The 21,326-nt window shown below is 44.8% G+C and overlaps 1 protein-coding gene and 1 long non-coding RNA gene across 2 annotated transcripts in view; both read right to left on the minus strand.

Annotated features, from left to right (window-relative positions):
• Window positions 1-11,720, minus strand: part of SNX4 (sorting nexin 4) — a 76,988-nt gene extending 65,268 nt beyond the window's left edge. The window contains exon 1 of the mRNA XM_007985535.3: window positions 11,541-11,720. Within this exon, the coding sequence (XP_007983726.1) occupies window positions 11,541-11,681 (141 nt within the window). The 5' untranslated portion in view covers window positions 11,682-11,720. The remainder of the gene's footprint in view (window positions 1-11,540) is intronic.
• Window positions 5,144-6,949, minus strand: LOC140709823 (uncharacterized). Its single transcript, XR_012090542.1, has 2 exons — window positions 6,854-6,949; window positions 5,144-5,275 (listed from the first exon to the last, which is right to left on the minus strand). It is a non-coding gene; the product is annotated as an uncharacterized lncRNA (long non-coding RNA).
• Window positions 11,721-21,326: the final 9,606 nt, after the last annotated feature.

Here is a 21,326-nt window from a genome sequence, read left to right on the forward strand (position 1 = left end):
ATTCTTTGACATTCTTTGCAGAAATAGGAAAACTCATCCTAAGAGTCATATGGAATCTCAAGGGACCCCAAATAGCCAAAGCAATCTTGAAAATGAAGCATAAGGCCGGGTGCAATGGCTTATGCCTGTAATCCCAGCACTTGGGGAGACCAGGGTGGGCAGATCACAAGGTCAGGAGATGGACACAATCCTGGCTAACACGGTGAAACACCGTCTCTACTAAAAATACACAAAATTAGCCGGGCGTAGTGGTGGGCACCTGTAGTCCCAGCCACTCAGGAGGCTGAAGCAGGAGAATGGTGTGAACCCGGGAGGCGGAGCTTGCAGTGAGCCGAGATCACGCCACTGCCCTACAGACTGGGTGACAGAACGAGACTCTGTCTCAAAAAAAAAAAAAGGGGGCCGGGCGCAGTGGCTCACACCTGTAATCCCAGCACTTTGGGAGGCGGACGCAGGATGATCACTTGAGGTTAGGCGTTCAAGACCAGCCTGGCCAACATGGCGAAACTCCATCTCCACAAAAACACAAAAATTAGCCAGGTGTGGTGGCATGTCTGTAATCCCAGCTGCTTGGGAGGCTGAGGCAGGAAAATCGCTTGAAACCAGGATCCAGAGGCTACAGTGAGCCAAGATCACACCACTGCATTTCAGCCTGGATGACAAAGCAAGACTATGTCTCGAGAGGAAAAACAAAACAAAACAAAACAAAACAAAAACGAGACCAGCCTGACCAACATGGAGAAATCCCATCTCCACGAAAAATACAAAATTAGCCGGGTGTGGTGGCACATGCCTGTAATCCCAGCTATTCAGGAGGCTGAGGCAGGAGAATTGCTTGAACTCAGGAGGCAGAGGTTGCGACGAGCCAAGATTGCACCACTGCACTCCAGCCTGGGCAACAAGAGTGAAACTCCGTCTCAAAACAAAAACAAAAACAAACAAACAAACAAAAGGACAGTATTAGAGTAAAAAGCAACCCAAAGAATGGAAGAAAGTATTTTCTCTCATGGATCCAGACTATTTAGGGAACTCCCAAAACTCAACAACAAAATACAACCCAATTCGGCCAGGCACGGTGGCTCACGCCTGTAATCCCAGCACTTTGGGAGGCCAAGGCGGGTGGATCACCTGAGGTCAGGAGTTCGAGGCCAGCCTAGCCAACCTGGCAAAACCCTGTCTCTAATAAAAATACAAAAAATTAGCTGGGTGTGGTGGTGGGTGCCTGTAATTCCAGCTACTTGGGAGGCTGAGGCAGGACAATCGCTTGAGCCTGGGAGGCAGAGGTTACAGTGAGCTAAGATCGCGCCACTGCACTCCAGCCTGGGTGACAGAGCAAGAATATGTCTCAAAAAAAAAGAAAAAAATATATATATATACACATATTATATATACAACACAATTCAAAAATGGAAAAATGGGCAAAGGATTTGAATAGACATTTTTCTGAAGCAGCACATGAAAAGATACTCAACATCACTCATCATTAGGTAAATGCAAATCAAAACTACAATGAAATACTGTCTCATTAGAATGGCTACTATGAAAAACAAACATTAGGAAATAAGTGTTGGTGAGGACGTGGAGAAATTGGAACCCTTGTGCCCTATTGGCGGGAATGTAAAATGGTGCAGTTGCTGTAGAAAACAGCACAGTAGTGCCCCAAAAGATTAAAAATACAATTACCATATAATCCAGCAATTCCGCTTCTGCCAAAAGAATTAAAAGCAGGGTCTCAAAGAGATATGTGCATATCCATGTCATGGCACCATCATTCACAATAGGTAAAATGTGGAAGCAATGCAAATGTCCATCAACAGACGAATGGATTTTTTAAACATGATATATACAAACAATGGAATACCATTCATCCTTAAAAGGGAAGGAAATTCTGTCATATGCTACAACATGGATATATATCTTGAAGACATTATGATAAGTGAAATAAAACAGTCACACAAACAGAAATACTGTATGATTCCACGTATATGAGGTACTTGGTAATCAAAATCGTAGACAGTAGAGTGATGGCTGCCAGCAGCTGGGGCAGGGGGAAACAGGTAGCTGTGGTTTAATGGGTATGATTTCAGTTCCACAAGACGAAAAGAGTTCTGGAGGCTGGTTTTACAATGTAAGTGAATGTACTTATGACTGAACATTTTTAAACCATCAAGATGGTAAATTTTATATCATATATATTTTAACACATTTTTTTGTTTGTTTTTTGAGACAGAGTTTCACTCTTATTGCCTAGGCTGGAGGGCAATGGGGCGATCTCGGCTCACCACAAGTTCAGCCTTCCAGGCTCAAGCGATTCTCCTCCCTCAGTCTCCTGAGTAGCTGGGATCACAGGCATGCACCACCACACCCAGATAATTTTGTATTTTTAGTAGAGATGGAGTTTCTCCATGTTGGTCAGGCTGGTCTCGAACTCCCAATCTCAGGTAATCCACCCACCTTGACCTCCCAAAGTGCTGGGATTATAGGCGTGAGCCACCATGCCCAGTTTAACACAATTTTAAACTGAAGAATAAACACATTCTAACAAATATGAATGATCCTCAATATTGATATCTAATTTGGGGTTTAACCAAAATCAAATCTCTCTCTCTCAAAAGTCAAATACTATACATATGCCAAAAGGCAGGATTATCAGCAGTCAGCATAATTTTTTTTAAACAATCAGGAGTCATATTAAACTTTAAATTCACCTAAACTTTTGACAGTGGTTAATAGGCTCCACCCTTGAGGCAGCAGTTTTAAGAAGAGCAGACTCCTTTCTTTTCCCACTAGAACATCTCAGGTCTACACCAAAAGGTGAAAAAGAACACTAAACACACCACGGGCAGCCCCTACCTAGGCCGTAGGTCTGAGAAGTGCATCACTGCAGAAAGGTTTCAAATACACCCAAACTAACTCCAAGTCTAAACAAGGAAGAGAAAGTGAGACCACAGGATAACTGCTATGCTATGGCTTTTTTTTTCTTCTTTGCTCACTGTCAAAATTGAGGTGGGTTTTAACTTAATTTAAAATATTGTACTGCATTATAATTGGGGTGTTTTATGAAGGAGAGATAAAAGTAGAAACTAAGTGCAGCAAAAGGTGAAAGAAAAAGCTACACATATCAGATTAAACCCAGACACTATAAGGTCTGAAAGAGGTCTGTGACAGTGCAAAGGTATGAATCAGCAATGAAAACAGATGATACACCACGGAGCTCTCCCAAAAGGTACAGGAAAAATGCGGAAGAAGGTAAAAATCCTAAAAGGAGATAAAAAGAGTCAACCCAATGGGTTGAAATCATCAGCCAATAAAAACAAATCATTCAGTCCTCAAGGCATTTTTATAAAATGTAAGTTTTTATATATTTATGTACTAAGAAAATAAGAGAGCAGGAAATCATCAACCAAAAGAAAGCTCAAGAAATCACCTAAGCACAAGCCACTCAACATCAGGGTTGATTATGAAGCCCTCACTGGTTGACACATACCTATATATGTATTAATAATACGTTCTGGCCACAGCCAAGCATTTTGATTTACCATCTGCTCCAGTGACAAATTCCCTGAATTCTGAAAGCACATCCTGATAAAGCAAGTTATTAATATCTCCCCAGTCAAAAAGATAACACATATGAAACATAAACTGACCCTGTCAGTAACCCAGTTACAAAGGAGGAAAAAAAACAAAAGCATAAAATCGGCTAACATAAAAGCTAAAGAATACAAATAGGCACACAACAACAATACCAGTGGGGTTGGTAGATGATATAAAATTACTTAAATTGTCAGTATTAAAGCACAAAACAGTGCCAAGAATAACACAACTGAACACCATAATTGTTAAAAGGACACATTCAACAGATTTAAAGATGGACTGCCTTGTTGAATGGCAGATGAGACCAGGGACCTTTTAAAGAGACCTAATTTTTATTTTATTTTTAAATATTATGTGTAGAGACGAGGTCTCACTGTGTTGCCTAGGCTGGTCTCAAGCAATCCTCTCACCTCAGTGCAGGGTCAACAGATACAACTTTTTTTTTTTTTTTTTTTTGAGACAGAGTGTCACCCAGGCTGGAGTGCCAATGACTCAATCCTGGCTCACTACAACCTCTACCTCCTGGGTTCAAGTGATTCTCACGTTTCAGTCACCCAAGCAGCTGGGACTACAGGTGTGTGCCACCACACTCAACTAATTTTTGTTATTTTTATTAACAGTAGATATGGGGTTTTGCCATGATGGCCAGGCTAGGCAAGTAATTTAGCCTGTCTGTGCTTCAGTTTCCTCATCTGGAAAACAGAGATAATAGTACCTGCAATAAATGGAATGTTTGTGTCCTCCTAAAATGTATATGTTAAAATCCTAACACTCAAGGTAATGGTATTAGGAGGTGGGGCCTTTGGAAAGATTAGGTCATGAGGGTAGAGCCCTCCTAAGTGGGGTTAGTGCCCTGATAAAAGAGACCCCAGAGTTCCTCTCCTCCTTCTACCATGTGAGGACACAGTGAAAAGACAGCCTACAATGAGCCAGGAAGCAGCCCTCACCAGTCACTGAATCTGCCAGTTCCTTAATCCTGGACTTCCCAGCCTCCAAGACTGTAAGCAATTCACTGCTATTGTTTATAAGCCACTCCGTCTGTGGCACCTTGTTATAGCAGCCTGAACAGACTAAAGACAGTACCTAATTCACAAAGTCATTGGGAATATTTAATGGGTTAATGCATATCAAGAGTTTTTAAAGTTGCCTGGCTCACAGCAAGAGCTCAAGTACTACTTTTCCGCCATTATTTTTAAATTTTCTGATGATGAAAATTATACATGCTAAATGTACAAACACTGAAAAAAATGAAGTAAATGTAAATCATCTGTATCCCACAACCCAGCGCTAACCACTGTTACTATAACAGTATACTTCCTTATCACCTTTTTTCTAGGTGTGATGCGTCTGTGTTACTGAAACAGGTCAGAGAGCTAAGGATAAGAAGCACCTATGGAAATGACTTCCCTCTGGGGCTCTGTCTACCCTGATCAGAGGTAGCTGGTACTAGGTTAAAAATGACGTGTTTACTGATAGTGATGCTTACCCCAGCCGTAAATAACTTAGTTAACTTAGTTCTGGCTGCTATAACAAATGACCATAGACTGGGTGGTTCATAAACAACAGAAATTTATTGCTCACAGTCCTGGAGGCTGGAAAGACCGAGATCAAGGAACGGGCAGATTCGGCGAGGGTCTGCTTCCTGGTTCTCAGACGGCTGTGTTTCACTGTCTTCATATGGCTGGAAGAGAGGAGATTTCTGGATTTTTTTTTTAATAAGGGCACTAATCCCACTCACGAAGTCTCCATCCTTATGATCTAATCACCTTCCAAAGGCCCTTCCACCAAACACCATCACAATGGGATTAGGTTTCAACATACGAATTCTGGGGAGACAGAAACATTCAGTCCAAAGCAATAACTAAGAAAAACAGGGTTATAATATATGGCCTGTTCTCTTGTGCTTTTTTCTATAAAAATACTTTTAAAATAACAGCATAGCTATTCAGAAAACACTAATTTTTATTTAAATTATAACAATATGTTAAGTTTGAACAGTGTTCCAAACTGAGTAACACATTCATGGTCCATGAAATTAATCTGGTGGGTTGGGACCAACACTTTTTTTTTTTTTTTTTTTTTTTTTGAGACCGAGTCTCGCTCTGTCACATAGGGTGGAGTGCAGTGGCACGATCATGGCTCACTGCAACCTCCGCCTCCTAGGTTCAAGCAATTCTCCTGCCTTAGCCTCCCCAGTAGCTGGGATTACAGGCATGTGCCACCATGCCTGGCTAATTTTCGTATTTCTAGTACAGCTGGGCTTTCACAATGTTGCCCAGGCTGGTCTCAAAACTCCCCACCTCAGGTGATCCGCCCGCCTCAGCCTCCCAAAGTGCTGGGATTACAGGTGTGAGCCACTGCACCTGGCCTCCAAAACCTTTTTTGACACAAGGTCTTGCTCTGTCACCCAGACTGGAGCACAGTGACATGATCACGGCTCACTGCAGCCTCAACCTCCATGGTTCAAGTGATCCTTCCACCTCAGCCTCCTGAGTAGCTGGGACCAAAGGCGGAAGTCACCACACTAGGCTAACTTTTTTATTTTTTGTAGACTGGGTCTCCCTATATTCCCGATGCTGGTCTCAAAAGATGTGCCTCAGCCTCCTAATGTCCCGAGATTACAGGTGTGAGCCACTGCATCCCGCCCAACGTTTCTTTTTAATTTAAAAATATAGAAAAGGAAAATATCAGAAAGTATCGCATGAAGTAATGGCTAAGTATTTGTAAACGTGGTTAATTATCATATTTTCATTGTGAGGGTTAAATATTACAAGGAAAACCAATTAGGGGCTATTAAATAGTTGTTGTGCGATTAGATAAATGGGGTAGTTTTGGGGTCTAATGAAAGTGTTCTCTGTGCTTTTAGTCAGTTTCTAATGAAAGCCCTCCTGAAATAATAATCACATACTAAAGTATGTGTATGCTGATTATGACGTAAAAGTGTATTTTGCTTTGGGAGGCCAAGGCAGGAGGATTGCTTAAGGCCAAGAGTTCGAGACCAGGCTGGCCAAAATGGCAAAACCCCATCTCCACTAAAAAAAAAAAAAAAAAAAAAAAAAAAAAATTAGCCAGACATGGTGACACGTGCCTATAGTCCCAGCTACACGGGAGGCTTGGGCAGGAGAATCGCTTGAACCCGGGAGGTGAAGACTGAAGTGAGCTGAGATTATGCCACAGCACTCCAATGTGGGCGACAGAGGGAGACTCTGTCTCAAAAAAAAAAAAAAACAAGTATTTTGGGTTGGGCATGGTGACTCACGCCTGTAATTCCAGCAATTTTGGTGGCTGAGGTGGGAGGATCACTGGAGCCCAGATGTTTGAGACCAGCTTAGGCAACATAGGGAGATCTTGTCTCTACAAAAAAATAGAAGAAATTAGCCAGGTATGGTGGTATGTGCCTGTAGTTCCAGCTACTCCAGAGGCTGAGGTGGGAGGACTGCTTGAGCCTAGTAGGTCAAGGCTGCAGTGAGCCGTGATCATGCCATTGCACTCCAGCCTGGGCAACAGAGCAAGACTTGGTCTCAAAAAAAAAAAAAGGAATATGTATTTTGTACTGTGAGTCACCTTCAAAAAAATCTGAGAGCCACTGAGGTAGAAAATTATTTTTAAAAATTCTTGGGGCTGCGTGCTGTGGCTCACTCTTGTAGTTCTGGTGCTTTGGGAGGTGAAATGGGAGGATCACTTGAGCCCAGGAGTTTGAGAACAACCTGGACAACAAAGTGAGACCTCTTCTCAATCAATCAATAAAAAATTACTGAGTATGATTTTACCATCTGCTGCTAAAGTGATGAATTCTGTAATTATGCCTATAAGCTTTCTCTTCCTTTTTAATATTATCCTTACCCACAGAATGCCTGAAACCTTACTCACAATCTGGTCTACTCCACTTAGTTCTCTGCTGCCAATCAGTGAAGGTATTCAATGTGCACCGGAATTTTTAACCACCAGCTAGCTGTTCAATCACTCTGCTCCATCAGCATTCCCAGGTCTAGAGCACTCTCCCTAAAAATTACTTATGAATTCCTCAGGTAATGGGTTTTCTCTGGCAAATACTGTAAATGTTTTTTTCCTCTGGCAAATACCTATCTGTTAACTGCCAACTCAATGGAATCTAAAAAAAGTACTCTGTCCACCACTCCCTTGCTATTTCCTCTCCTTCTGCTTGGGGTAATTACTACTTTCTTAGAGAATGAATTCCCTTCTCATATTTTCCATTTTCCAAATTATTTTAAATAGAACTGACTATAGCTTTAAAAAATTGTACAGAAAAAGAGCTTACATAGAACTTACGTAGAGTTTAAAGAATCCCGGTTAGTGGTGTTAAAACCAGAAGAGTCTTGCGACTTTTTGGCAGCGCAGTTTCCACAACCTCTTGGGGTAGGATAGTTAGCATAAATTACTATACCTCTTAAAATCTACAGTCAAAAATAAGGCTGGGCCGGGCGCAGTGGCTCACGCCTGTAATCCCAGCACTTTGGAAGGTCGAGGTGGGTGGATCACTTGAGGTCAGGAGTCCGAGACCAGCCTGGCCAACATGGTGAAACCCCCTCTTTACTAAAAATACAAAAATTAGTCAGGTGTAGAGGCACAGGCCTTTAACCCCAGCTACTTGGGAGGCTGAGGCACAAGAATCGCTTGAACCCAGGAGGCTGAGTTTGCAGTGAGCCAAGATCCTGCTACTGCATTCCAGCTGGGGCCACAGAGCAAGGTTCTGTCTCAAAAAAGAAAAAAATGGTGGTTAAGCAAGCTTTTTTTACATCTCTGAACACTATTTGCCTAGACATATTTGTAGTTAAAAAATGGATAAATCAACACATCTTTCAAACCTTTTTTTCCTTTCCAAACTTACAACTTAGGCTGGTCTAAAGATAGTTAAGTTATCTCAATTTATTTTCACAATCAGTTACAGATCAAACTCTTTGTTCTACTCTTCTCCCCCTTCTCACTACTGCACTTGACTAGTCTAAAAAATTACAACTTAGTGTTAACTACACTAAAAACTTTAAAATACAGTATTGGAACAATGTACAAGACGACGTTAAACTTTTTTTAATGAAGCAAAATGGCTTAATGGAAAAAGCACTGATTTCAATGCCAGGTGAACCTAGATTCACATCCCAGCCATGCCACTGATTAGCTTGTGACCATGGTCAAATTACTTCTCTCCGAGCCTCTGGCTGGTTCCATTTACCCATCTATTGGAAGTAATTTTGAGAATTAAATGAAAAGTAGAGCCCCACTGCGCACAGCACACACAAAACTAACTTACTTTTCTGCCCAGACCACATTCCTATCAGTAACAGCTACAATGAGGCCATAAAACTATAACGGTAATTCTCAACTGAAGACAGACTGAGTGAGAGAGAGTACAGAGAGAGGTGAAGGGATGTGAAGACTTTCAAAGGATGGGTTTTTAGTTTGATTTTCTCTTTGAGGGGAGAAGAGGGGAAGGGAAGGAATGCACTGAATGTATGTTTGTTTAAACACCTAGTAATTCTGAAATATTTGCCCAAATAGCTTGTGTCTCTTTATGAATTACTAAATTAGGGAGTTGTTTTAAGAAACCACATAGGCCGAGCACAGTGGCTCATGCCTGTAATCCCAGCACTTCAGGAGGCTGAGGCAGGCGGATCACCTAAGGTCAGGAGTTCGAGACCAGCCTGGCCATCATGGTGAAACCCTGTCTCTACTAAAAACACAAAAATTAGCCGGGCATGGTAGCACGCACCTATAATCCCAGTTACTCAGGAGGCTGAGGCATGAGAACCGCTTGAGCCTGGGAGGCAGAGGTTTGCAGTGACCTGAGATTATGCCACTGCACTCCAGCCTGGGCGACAAGTCAAGAGACTGCTTTAAAAAAAGGAATAAAAATGTCAGGAAATAGTATGTAACTACAACTTACACTGTATGATAGCATCCCTGGGTTTTCAAATATTTAGAACTATATATACATAGTGTTCTTTTAATTAATAAGAGACATATATAATGTCTTTTAAATTAACATAAACAGATTTTATATTGTAATTGCAATTTCATATTAATTAAATACCTAATGGCAGGGTGTGGTGGTGTGTACCTGTAGTCCCTGCTACTCAGGTGGCTGAGGCAGGAGGACTGTTTGAACCCAAAAGTTCAAGGCAAGCCTAGACAACACAGAGATACCTCATCTTTACCAAAAAAACAAAAACAAAAAACAAAATTTAGCCAGGTGTGGTGGCACCTGTAGTCCCAGCTACTCAGGAGGCTGAGGCAGGAGAATCGATTAAGGCTAGGAGGTCGAGGTTGCAGTGAGCCATGACTGTGCCACTGCACTCCAGCCTGGGAGACAGAGTGAGACCCTATCTCAAAGAAAAAAAAGTACACCCAAAAAAGTCTTCATGCTACCTTATATACCTAGATATGTTCCTCAGCAGGCAAAACTTTCAAATCCCTAAGTCCCTGCTCAGCTGGTCTCTAAACTTAAAAGGCTTTCAGGCCGGGCACCATGGCTCACACCTAAAATCCCAGCACTATTGTGAGGCCCAGGTGGGCAGATCACTTGAGCCCAGGAGTTGCAGACCAGCCTGAGTAACATGGTGAAACTCATTTCTACAAAAAATACAAAAATTTGGCCGGGCATGATGGCTCACGGCTGTAATCCCAGCACCTTGGGATGCCAAGGAGGGCGGATGGTAAGAAGTCAAGAGTTCAAGACCAGCCTGACCAACATGGCAAAACCCCATCTTTACTAAAAATACAAAAAAAAATTTAGCTGGGAGTAGTGGCGCCCACCTGTAATCCCAGCTACTCAGGTGGCTGAGGGACAAGAATCGCCTGAACCCAAGAGGCGGAGGTTGCAGTGAGCCAAGATCTCACCACTGCACTCCAGCCTGGGTGACAGAGTGAGGCTCCGTCTCAGAAAAAAATAAATAAATAAAATTTTAAAAATATATAAATAAATTAGCCGGGCGTGGTGGTATGTGCCTGTAGTCCTAGCTACTTAAGAGGCTGAGGCAGGAGGATCGTTTGAGCCTGGGGGGTCAAGGTTGAAGTGAGCTGTGTGAGCAATACACAGAAAAAGGAGACTTTGGGCAGGGCAGTCTGATGTGGAGCACTGCAGTTAGTTTCTTAAAGGCTTCAAGATAAGCAGGTCTACAAATCTTGCATTACATATGAAAACACTTTGGAATGAAAGCACTTACAAATATAATGATACATTTTTCCCCTTTTCCTCAAGCAAAAGAAAATCACTAATTACTAAAGGGTCTTCAAAAAGCACATAGGATATCAGTAAGTCTCCAATGGGAAATATAGCACTTCCCCCACAACAAAGAAATTACAGCTAAATAAGGAGTTTAAAAAATGTTTTCTCATTTGTACCTTTTCTTGATGCTGACACTTTCTTCAGTTTCCTGATGGCAGCACCAGACCAACACCCTAATTGCCCCTGACCTGCGCCTCACTCTAGTCCCCCATTCCCTTCCTTCTCAAGCACTGCTGCCGACTCCCTACTGTGTCCCTTTAAGCTCCTCCCCAGCAAAACCCCTTAGCAACTGCCTGAAACATCAGCGTTCCTCTCGCAGTCCAGATCTCCCGGCTACGCGACAACCGAAAACCCCCTCCTCCAGCCTCGCCCATCCAGGACCCACACCCCGCGTCCCTTTCCCTCCCCTCCGCAGTCTCGGCACTTCCCTCAGTCACCCGCAGCGCCTGGCGCTCGCCCCGCACCCAGCACCCCGTTTTTCCACTGAGCCTCCTCTCACTGCACCTGCGGACCCCGCCTCTCCACCTCGCTCCCCCTCACCGCTGGGTCCCCCCGGCCGAGCCCACTGGCCCGCGCCAGCCCGACCCGGCCCAGCCCAGCCCAGCCCAGCCCCGGCCCGGCCCAGCCCAGCCCCGGCCCGGCCCAGCCCGGCCAGCTAGGCCACGACACAGGCCACGAGGGCTCTAGCGCCCCTTCTCCTCACCGTGTCGACCCCGGAGTCCTCTTCTCCGGCCCCCGCCGCTTCCTTGCTGACCGCAGCCCCCAGCCCAGCGTCTGGGCAGCCCAGCGGCTCCAGAGGCGCCGGCTGGAGCTGCCGCTCGGGGTCCGGAGGTGCTTGCTCCATGGCTGCAGTTCGGCGCGGCGAACCCAGTGCGCCTGCGCCGCCGCCGCGCCCGCGGCCAACCAGTCTCTCCGCTTGCGATGCCCGCACCTCCGCTCGCCATGGCCTCGCCCCTGCTGGTAGACCTGGAGGGCTCCGGGAGCCGCAGCTGGAGGCGGAGCCGGGGGTGGGAGGACACGCAAGCCTGCGGAGGACCTGGTCAGCTGCTAAGCCAGGAGACCCAGAGAGCTGAGAGAGCTGGTGAAGAGAGAGACAAAGAGAAAGGCAAGGGGAAAGTGAACACCTGAAGTAGGTACGGCGATCCTAAAGCCAACGAAACTCAAAAGAAATTGGAGGCGTAGTCTGACCTACTCCCTCTGGGCCTCTGCCTTGCCTGTATTATTGAGTCTGTTCTCCCGGAAACATCAGAGCTCCATAAATTATTAACTTTCAGCAGGCTGAGTAACACATTCAGCAAAAAGTAATACTTGCAAGTTATTGTTTTTGTTTTGTTTTGTTTTTCCTGAGACGTAGTTTCCCTCTTGTTGCCCAGGCTTGAGTGCAGTGGCGCGATCTCAGCTCACTAACCTCCGCCTCCCGGGTTCAAACGATTCTCCTGCCTCAGCCTCCGGAGTAGCTGGGATTACGGGCGCCTGTCACCACACCCGGCTATTATTTATTTATTTATTTGTTTATTGTATTTTTAGTAGAGACGGGGTTTCACCATATTGGCTAGTCTGGTCTCCAACTCCTGACCTCGTGATCCGCTCGCCTCGAACTTCCAAAGTGCTGGGATTACAGGCGTGAGCCACCGCGCCTGGCCTTTCAAGGTTTTGAGGAAAGTGACGCGTCCTGTTGAAGCAAGGCTTGAGTTCTATTGTGTTTCATGAAGCCCTGGAGACCTCTGATAATTTTCTACAAACATCCTTTTTTAAAATTTTCCAAACCTGCTTCCTTGACAAGCTTTCACCATGGCAACCTGATGGGAAATGCTCACTGGTGGTAACAGACTGTGGTACCTTAAAGTACTTTCTATACAAAGTCTGCTCTCAATTTTTCAAGTACAGAAACATTTTTCTGCCCACTTAGTTATTTCAAGCTGGGTATCATGGTGACAGTTTGTCACCACGAGAGACAATTGTGACAAAACAAACAGTTTTCTCTTCCTGGAATTCCTTCTGTCCTGGGAGCAAATTTCCATTCATTCCTAAAACCTCACCTCAGTTATCATCTTCAAGTGCTAAATTGTTCATAAATCTGTTACGGGCTGGGCGCGGTGGCTCACGCCTGTAATCCCAACACTTTGGGAGGCCAAGGCCGGCGGATCGCGTGAGGTCAGGAGTTTGAGACCAGCCTGGCCAACATGGTGAAACCCCATCTTTACTAAAAATACAAAAATTAGTCAGGCGTGGTGGCGGGCGCCCGTAACCCCAGCTACTCAGGAGGCTGAGACAGGAGAATCACTTGAACCCGGGAAGCGAAGGTTGATCTCAGTGAGCACAGATCGTGCCACCACACTGCAGCCTGGGCAACAGAGCAAAACTCCATCTCAAAAAAAAAAAGATTTTAAAATAGGCAAAATGGATCCGATCCCCTATTTTATGTGCACATAATACATGTTCATTGTGGGGAAATTAGAAAAGTTGAGCATTAAAAAATAAGAGCCACAAATTAAGCATATCATGAGAAAAAAAGAAAAATAATGAAATAAAAAATGGTTCTTGGCCGGGAGTGGCGGCTCAGGCCTGTAATCCCAGCATTTTGGGAGGCCCAGGATGGCAGATCACTGGAGACCAAGAGTTCGAGACCAGCCTGGACAATATGGTGAACCCCGTCTCTACTAAAATACAAGAAATTAGCCGAGCATGGTGGTGTGTGCCTGTGGTCCCAGCTGCTTAGGAGGCTGAGACGGAGAATCGCTTGAACTGGGAGGCGGGAGGTTGCAATGAGCTGAGGTCGTGCTCTCCAGCCTGAGCAACAGAGTGAGACTCTGTCTCAAAAAAAAAAAAAGGCCCGGCGCGGTTGCGCACGCCTGTAATCCCAACACTTTGGGAGGCCAAGGTGAGCAGATCACCTGAGGTCAGGAGTTTGAGACCAGCCTGGCCAACATGGTGAAACCCCGTCTCTACTAAAAATACAAAAATCAGACGCACGTGGTGGCACGCACCGGTAATCCCAGCTACTCTGGAGGCTGAGACAGGAGAATCGCTTGAACCCAGAAGGCCAAGGTTGCAGTGAGCTGAGATCGTGCCACTGCCCTCTAGCCTGGATGACAGAGCGAGACTCCATCTCAAAAAATAAATAAATAAAAATAAAAAATGGTTCTTTTGGCCGGGTGCGGTAGCTCATACCTGTAATCCCAGCCCTTTTGAAGGCCAAGACAGGCAGATTGCTTGAGGTCAAGAGTTCCTAACAGGCCACAGACTGGTACCAGCCCACAGAGTTGGGAACCCCTGCACTAGATAATATACCTTACTCTTGGGGCTGCCTATAGGCTAACAAATTCATTTTGATAAAGAGCAACTAGTGGTTATGTAAAAAGCCTGGGGTGGGAGGGGAGCTGGCATTTTGAATTTTTTTAATGGGTCCATGTTTTGGACACCCTGCCCAATGGCCAGAATCATGATAGCTGCAGTTTTTTATGTGATTGGCACTTCACACATTAATACTTTTTCATGCAGTGCCCCTCCCTGCAAGACAGGCATTACACAAGCTGGGCGTGGTAACACGTGCCTGTAGTCCCAACTACTCAATAGGCCGGGGTGGGAAGATCACTTGAGTCCAGGAGTTTGAGGCTGCAGTGATCCATGATAGGACCACTACACTCCAGCCTAGGGAACAGAATGAGACTGACACTTAAAAAAAAAAAAAAAAATCTCGGCACTTTGGAAAGTCGAAGTGATAGCTTGAGCCCAGGAGTTTGAGACCAGGCTGGGCAACATAGTTGGACCCTGTCTCTACAAGAGATACAAAAATTAGCCAGGTGTGGTGGCATGCACCTGTAGTCCCAGCTACTTGGAAGGCTAAAGTGGGAGGATCCCTTGAGCCCAGGAGGTCAAGGCTACAGTGAGCAGAGACTGTGCCACTGCACCCCAGCCTGGGTGACAGAGACTCTGTCTCAAAAAAAAAAAAAAAAGTCATTATTTTCCCCATTTCACAGATGAAGCAGCCTCAGTAATATTTGACAGTCACACAGCCATTAAATAAGGGAAAGAGATTCAGACCTAGATTTGTAGGACATCCAGAACCCAAGTTCTTGGGCCATGCTGCTTCTCTTCATGGGGGAGAGGAAGAAGAGAGATTCTTCTAGGAAAGATGCAAATAATTGGCAGAAATTGAGAATTGACTCCTTACGTGAACACACACAAAGAGAAGCAGGTTCCCTGGCATATGAAGGCAAAGTCACACCTGTGTGCTGAGGTCTGGGAAAGCCCAAGGCTAACTCCATGAAGATTATGGAAATAGATGTTCCCCCTTCTTCTGACTCTGGAAGGGAAGGAATTTCCCCTCACTGCCCGCAATGGGGGAGAGCCTGCAGTGACCTGCTCTGGAGTGAATGGGGAAGCCTCAGGAGCAGGAGTGACTAGCCAGGCAGAAGGCACTTCAGTCCCTTGCATATCAACAGCATGTTTTAGATTTCAATTTGTCATTAATTTAACATTTATCGAGCTCCTGTGTTAGCCTGGGAACACCAAGAAATATTTATTCTCTGGTCCCCATCATCCAGGTTCTGTTCTCCCCCTTCCCAGGATTTTCCTCCTGGTGCCTGGTCAGCCTCCCAGGAACTGTGACAGTCGCTTTTGTCTCCTTCCTCTGAAACTATCCCCTTCTTCTCAGCAGGAACCAAACCCAAACCCCACCCCATTTCTTCTTTCAGTGTCAGTGTGGATGACATTTTCCCTTGGTCACAGCACTAGATCTTTCTTCCCACCTTCCTATCAGTACCACCAAATTCTTTTGGAGCAAATTCCTCATTGTGTGAGGACTTGTGTGGGGAGCAATTTTTAATATGTACCTCTATTGTAGCCTCCCATCACAGGAGTTGAGGAGCCCAGATCCTTCTTGTACCACCTCTGGGAAGATTATTTCAACTCACCAACTCAGACCCTTAAATTCCCAAGATTTTGAATCTTGGATCAGAGGGAATGCTGGAGGTTGAGCCTGTGGCAATGCTAGGGTCAGGTTTTTGCCAAGTCGAATTTCTTGTGTGTTCTGTGCCAAGTGTCTGGAGCTACCGTGATTCTGCAACTTTCCACAGAATCACCAGCCTTAATTCTGTGAATTCCTGTCCTATTTCTATATTTGCTTCATATGACTAGAGTTCATCTTTGTTCTTTGTTATTTTTTCTGAAGAGACAGGGTCTCACTTTGCCACTCAGGCTCGAGTGCAGTGCCATGAACACAGCTCACTGCAGCCTTGACCTCCTGGGTTCAAGCTGTCCTTCCACCTCAGCCTCCCATGTAGCTGGGATTATAGGCCCATGCCACCATGTGCAGCTAATTTTTTTTTTCTTTTTTTTTTTTTTGTAGAAATGGGGTTCTACTATGTTTCCCAGACTAGTCTTGAACTCCTGGGCTGAAGGGATCCTCCCACCTCGACTTCCCAAAGTCCTGGGATTACAGGCATGAGCCACCGCGCCTGGCCCTGGTCTCTGTTCTATGCAACATGGAGCTGTAACTGCTGCAGTGAAGCACTCATCTACTCAGCTAAACGTGCAGTAAATATTTATGAAACATCTACTCTGTCCCTGGCAGTCTCAGTGTCAGCCTAGGTAATTATCCAGACTGATTCATGGTTCTATGCTCTTGGAGAAGACTGGAATATATACCCAGAGTCAGAAAAACCATATCCTTAACCCCTATTGCTTGAGAAACTCCCCAAAGCACTACAGCAAGCCACTACTAGAATCTTCAACAGCTAGAAACCATGGAAGCCACTACAAGGTAGAAATTTTTCTTGCCGGATGGATAACTTAAATACACTTTGATAGAGACCTTCTGAGGCAAATAGTCACTTACAGCTAAGAAATTTAAACCAGACAGGTTAGGACGAAGCACAGGTTGGCCAAAGTACTTCCGGACAAGTGAGTCTTGTGGCACCTCTCAACTAATATTGTGCATATGAATAATAACAGCTTACCTGTAAGGCTGTTTTGGAAACTCAGAAGAGCCTGGCCACTTGTTTCTCACTTCCCACCAGCAACCTCCCACTCAGCTCTGGGCCCCAGACACATGAAGCACAAGTCTCAGGGAACCATCGCCACACTGTGGAGATCCCAAGGGAGCCCATAACCACCTCTTGCATACAACTGCCCACCATACCCAGTGTGAGAAAGGGATGTGGTCTTGCCTTAATCTCTGTTAAAACTGCACATGTCCGAGGCAGGCGGATCACCTGAGGTCAGGAGTTTGAGACCAGCCTGGCCAACATGGTGGAAACCCATCTCTACTTAAAAATACCAAAAAATTAGCCAGGCGTGGTGGCGGGCACCTGTAATCCCAGCTACTTGGGAGGCTGAGGCAGGAGAATCACTTGAACCTGGGAGGGAGAGGTTGCAGTGAGCCAAGATCATGCCACTGCACTCCAGCCTGGGCGACAAGAGTGAGACTCCATCTCAAAACAAAAAACAAAACAAAACAAAAAACTGCACATGTGCAAGCCATTTGCACTCTGGAATTGCATGCTGTGAAAACTCCTAGTGGTGTGGAACTTAATTTGAATTTGAAATCACACGGCATGCACAAAGGGACAGGCCCAGGCCTACCCTTGGGTCACCTGCCTACTGACTGCAGAGCATCCCCTGTAAGCCACGGCAAGGCCCATGGAGTCTGAGCTTTGTGTAGCTCCGTGCTTATGATGTACCACCTCCCTTCAGTCCCAACTCCTCTTCCTCCTCCATCGTCAGGTATACTGATTGCACACTCCCTGCGTCAGAGGTGTTTGAACCAGAGCAACTCCATTTTGAGTGAGGGCTAGGAAAATGAGGCTGGGACTTGCTGGGCTGCATTCCCAGAAAGCCAGGCATTCCTAGCCAACAAATTAATAATGTTTACTAAACAGACCCAGACTTGGGAGTGTCCAGGTATCCCGATATCTGGAGAACAAAGGCATTCTTGATTTTGCTTTAAAAATAATAATATCGATTCTTGCAAAATACAGTAATTAAGAAAATTAATCCTTTATCATAAACTCTTGTAGCAGAGCACACCCCCTCATATACCCAAGCATTGTACCTAGGGTGAACGTGTTTCTCCTCTTACTTTCAGGAACGTCCTACTCTATGGAGTAGCTGTTCTTTTACTACTTTACTCCCTTAAGAAACTTGCTTTTTCTTTGCACTGTGGACTCGCCCTGAATTCTTTCTTGCGCGAGATCCAAGAACCCTCTTTTGGGTTCTGGATCGCGACCCCTTTCCTGTAACACTTGTGCAAATGACAGTGTACCTATTATGACCATCTCATAGTGGTAGATTCCATTCAGATTTAAGGTAAGCCCAAAGACCACTTTTTGGGTTTTCTTGACTCTCTGAGAAAAGTTGTGTAAGCACCTGCGTTCTTCTGGGTTTGGCTACATAGGGTTGTGTCCCTCTATGGAATGGAGAGTCCTGTGGACGAGGGTGTCATTTTCTCACCCAGTAAAACTCACTGAGGATGCTTCTGTAGAAGTGAGAAATATGATGACTATATTCAGAATAATGATAACTTGGCTGGGCATGATGGCTCACGCCTGTAATCCCAGCACTTTGGGAGGCCGAGGTGGGCGAATCACTTGAGGCCAGGAGTTCAAGACCAGCCTGGCCACCATGAAACCCTATCTCTACTAAAAATTAAAAAATTAGCTAGGCATGGTGACGCGTGCCTATAACCCCAGCTACTCGGGAGGCTGAGGCATGAGAATCGCTTGAACCTGGGAGGCAGAGGTTGCAGTGAGCCAAGATCACACGACTGCACTCCAGCCTGGGTGACAGAGTGAGACGCTGTCTAAAAAACAAAAAAAAACAAAAAACAACACGTTGGTCAGGCCGATATCGAACTCCTGACCTCAAAAAGTGATCCACCTGCCCCAGCCTTCCAAAGTGCTGAGATTACAGGCATGGGCTACCACACCCAGCAATCATTTTTTAAATTAAGGAAATATTAACAAGCAAAAATGAAAACATAAAGTATAGTCTTTTCCCTTAATAAGCCCTCTTCTAAGAATCTGTAGAAGTTAGTTATCAAGTAGTAGACATTCATAGTGGGAGTTAAGCATAAGGAGTAGAATTGTGTGTGGGATGAGAAATTCAGTACTACTTACTGTTTTTGGTGACAACCAGGTATTAGAGATAATGATGGCCATAACGTACTGAGTTCAGTGAATCAATATGGATACACCATAACTTACCAAATATACAATATAAAAATTACCTTTAGAGGCTTAAAAACTGTCTAACTGGAACATGACCAGGGGGCTTAAATGCAAATATTTTGCAGAAGGTATAGTGTCATCACCATGGGAAAAAAATTAAAAGCCCAAATATATGGCTGGAACACTCTCGTTTTGTTACTACAAGTCTTGACCTTTTTTTTTTTTTTTTTTTTTTTGAGGTGGAGTCTTACTCTGTTGCCCAGGCTGGAGAGCAGTAGCAGACCTTGGCTCACTGTAACCTCTGCCTCCTGGGTTCAAGTGATTCTCCTGCCTCAGCCTCTCGAGTAGCTGGGACTAACAGGTGTACGCCTCCACGCCCGGCTAATTTTTGTATTTTTAGTAGAGATGGGGTTTTGCCATGTTGCTCAGGCTGCTCTCGAACTCCTGACCTCAGGTGATCCACCCGCCTCGGCCTCCCAAAGTTTTGGAATTACAGGCATGGGCCACTGTGCCAGGTCATCTTGGACTACTTTTCTTTTTTTTGAGATGGAGTCTCGCCCTGTTGCCCAGGCTGTAGTGCAATGGTGCAATCTCAGCTCACTGTAACCTTCACTTCCTGGGTTCAAGTGATTCTCCTGCCTCAGCCTCTCAAGTAGGTGGGATTACAGGCATGAGCCACCACGCCCAGCTAATTTTTTGTATCTTTAGTAGAAATGGGGTTTCACCATGTTGGCCAGGCTGGTCTCGAACTCCTGACCTCCTGATACGCACGCCTCAGCCTCCCAAAGTGCTGGGATTACAGGTGTCAGCCACCATGCGCGGCAGTCTTGGACTTCTTAACACACAATTTCTAACCACCAGAAGGAAGTGTACATTTAAAATTCTGGCCCAAATGAAAGAGATACAAATATGGCACAACTGCCACAAAGACTTGTTTCCCTAGCCAAATAGTACCAAGGTGTAGATAAAAAAAATCAAAATAGAAAAAGCCTCTAGCTCTCGTGAGGTGGGTAAGCTGCAGCTTCTGGAAGCAGATGTTGCTCCTTCCTCACTCTCTGGGCCCTGTTTCTAGGAGAGCAGGGGGAAGGCATGAAGATAGGGAGAAGGTAAAACAGTCAGCCCGAAGCATAACAATTCATTCTTTTCAAGGAGTTCAACCTAATAATGTGGGGGAGATTTCATTACTCATAAATGTATTATTTTCCATAAGAACTTTAAAACTACTATTTCAGTAATTCTTAAAATGGCTTAACAATCCAAAGAAATAAATGGGCACTTGACATGGTTTGGCTCTATATCCCCACCCAGATATCATCTTGAATTATACTTCCACTCCACAATTCCCACGTGTTGTGGGAGGGACCCAGTGGGGGATAATTTGAATCATGGGGCCGGTTTTCCCCATACTGTTCTCGTGGTAGTGAGTAAGTCTCATGAGATCTCATGGTTTTATCAGTGGTTTCCACTTTTGCATCTTCATTTTCTCTTGCTGCCACCATGTAAGAAGTGCCTTTCGCCTCCCACCCTGATTCTGAGGCCTCCCCAGCTGTGTGGAACTCTAAGTCCAATTAAACCTCTTTTTCTTCCCAGCTTTGGGCATGTCTTTATCAACAGTGTGAAAGCAGATAAATACAGCACTCAAACAGTTCAAATGAAACAAAAATCTCTGGTTTCATTTTATTTTTTAAAATTTTTATTTATTTCTTTTTAAAAGGCTAATCAAGTTAAGCAGTGGGAGCAGAGAAGGAACAAAGAAATCTGTAACTGCGGCTGGGCGCAGTACCTCACACCTGTAATCCCAGTACTTTGGGAGGCTGAGGTGGGCGGATTGCTTGAGTTCAGGAATTCAAGACTAGTCTGGGCAACATAGCGAGATCCAGTCTACACAAACAGTACAAAAATCAGCTGAGTATGTTGGTGTGTGTGTGTAGTCTCAGATACTTGGGAGGGTGAAGTGGGATGACTGGTTTAGTCTGGGAGGTCAAGACTGCAGTGAGCAATGCACTGTACTCCATCCTGGTCGACAGAGTCAGACTCTGCCTCACAATAAACAAAATAAGAAATCTGTAATTGGTTGTGATCAATTAGTTGTAAATGCCACTGCATGCAGATCAGCCTAGTTTTGTTTTATATTCTTCTATCTCCAGAATATTTAAAAGTTAAAACACTTCGATTTTTAGAAACTCTCATTAAATTTACCCCCTAGCTGAAGATTCCTGAAGGACTTAAACAGAAAATCAATGTCCCTCTCAAATGAACAGGCCAATAACTCTACTGAATATAAACTTTCTATTTCTCTCCATTCATAAGAGACAGAAGCA

The sequence above is a fragment of the Chlorocebus sabaeus genome, chromosome 22, assembly GCF_047675955.1.
Source record: "Chlorocebus sabaeus isolate Y175 chromosome 22, mChlSab1.0.hap1, whole genome shotgun sequence".
Classification (NCBI taxonomy): Eukaryota; Metazoa; Chordata; class Mammalia; order Primates; family Cercopithecidae; genus Chlorocebus; species Chlorocebus sabaeus.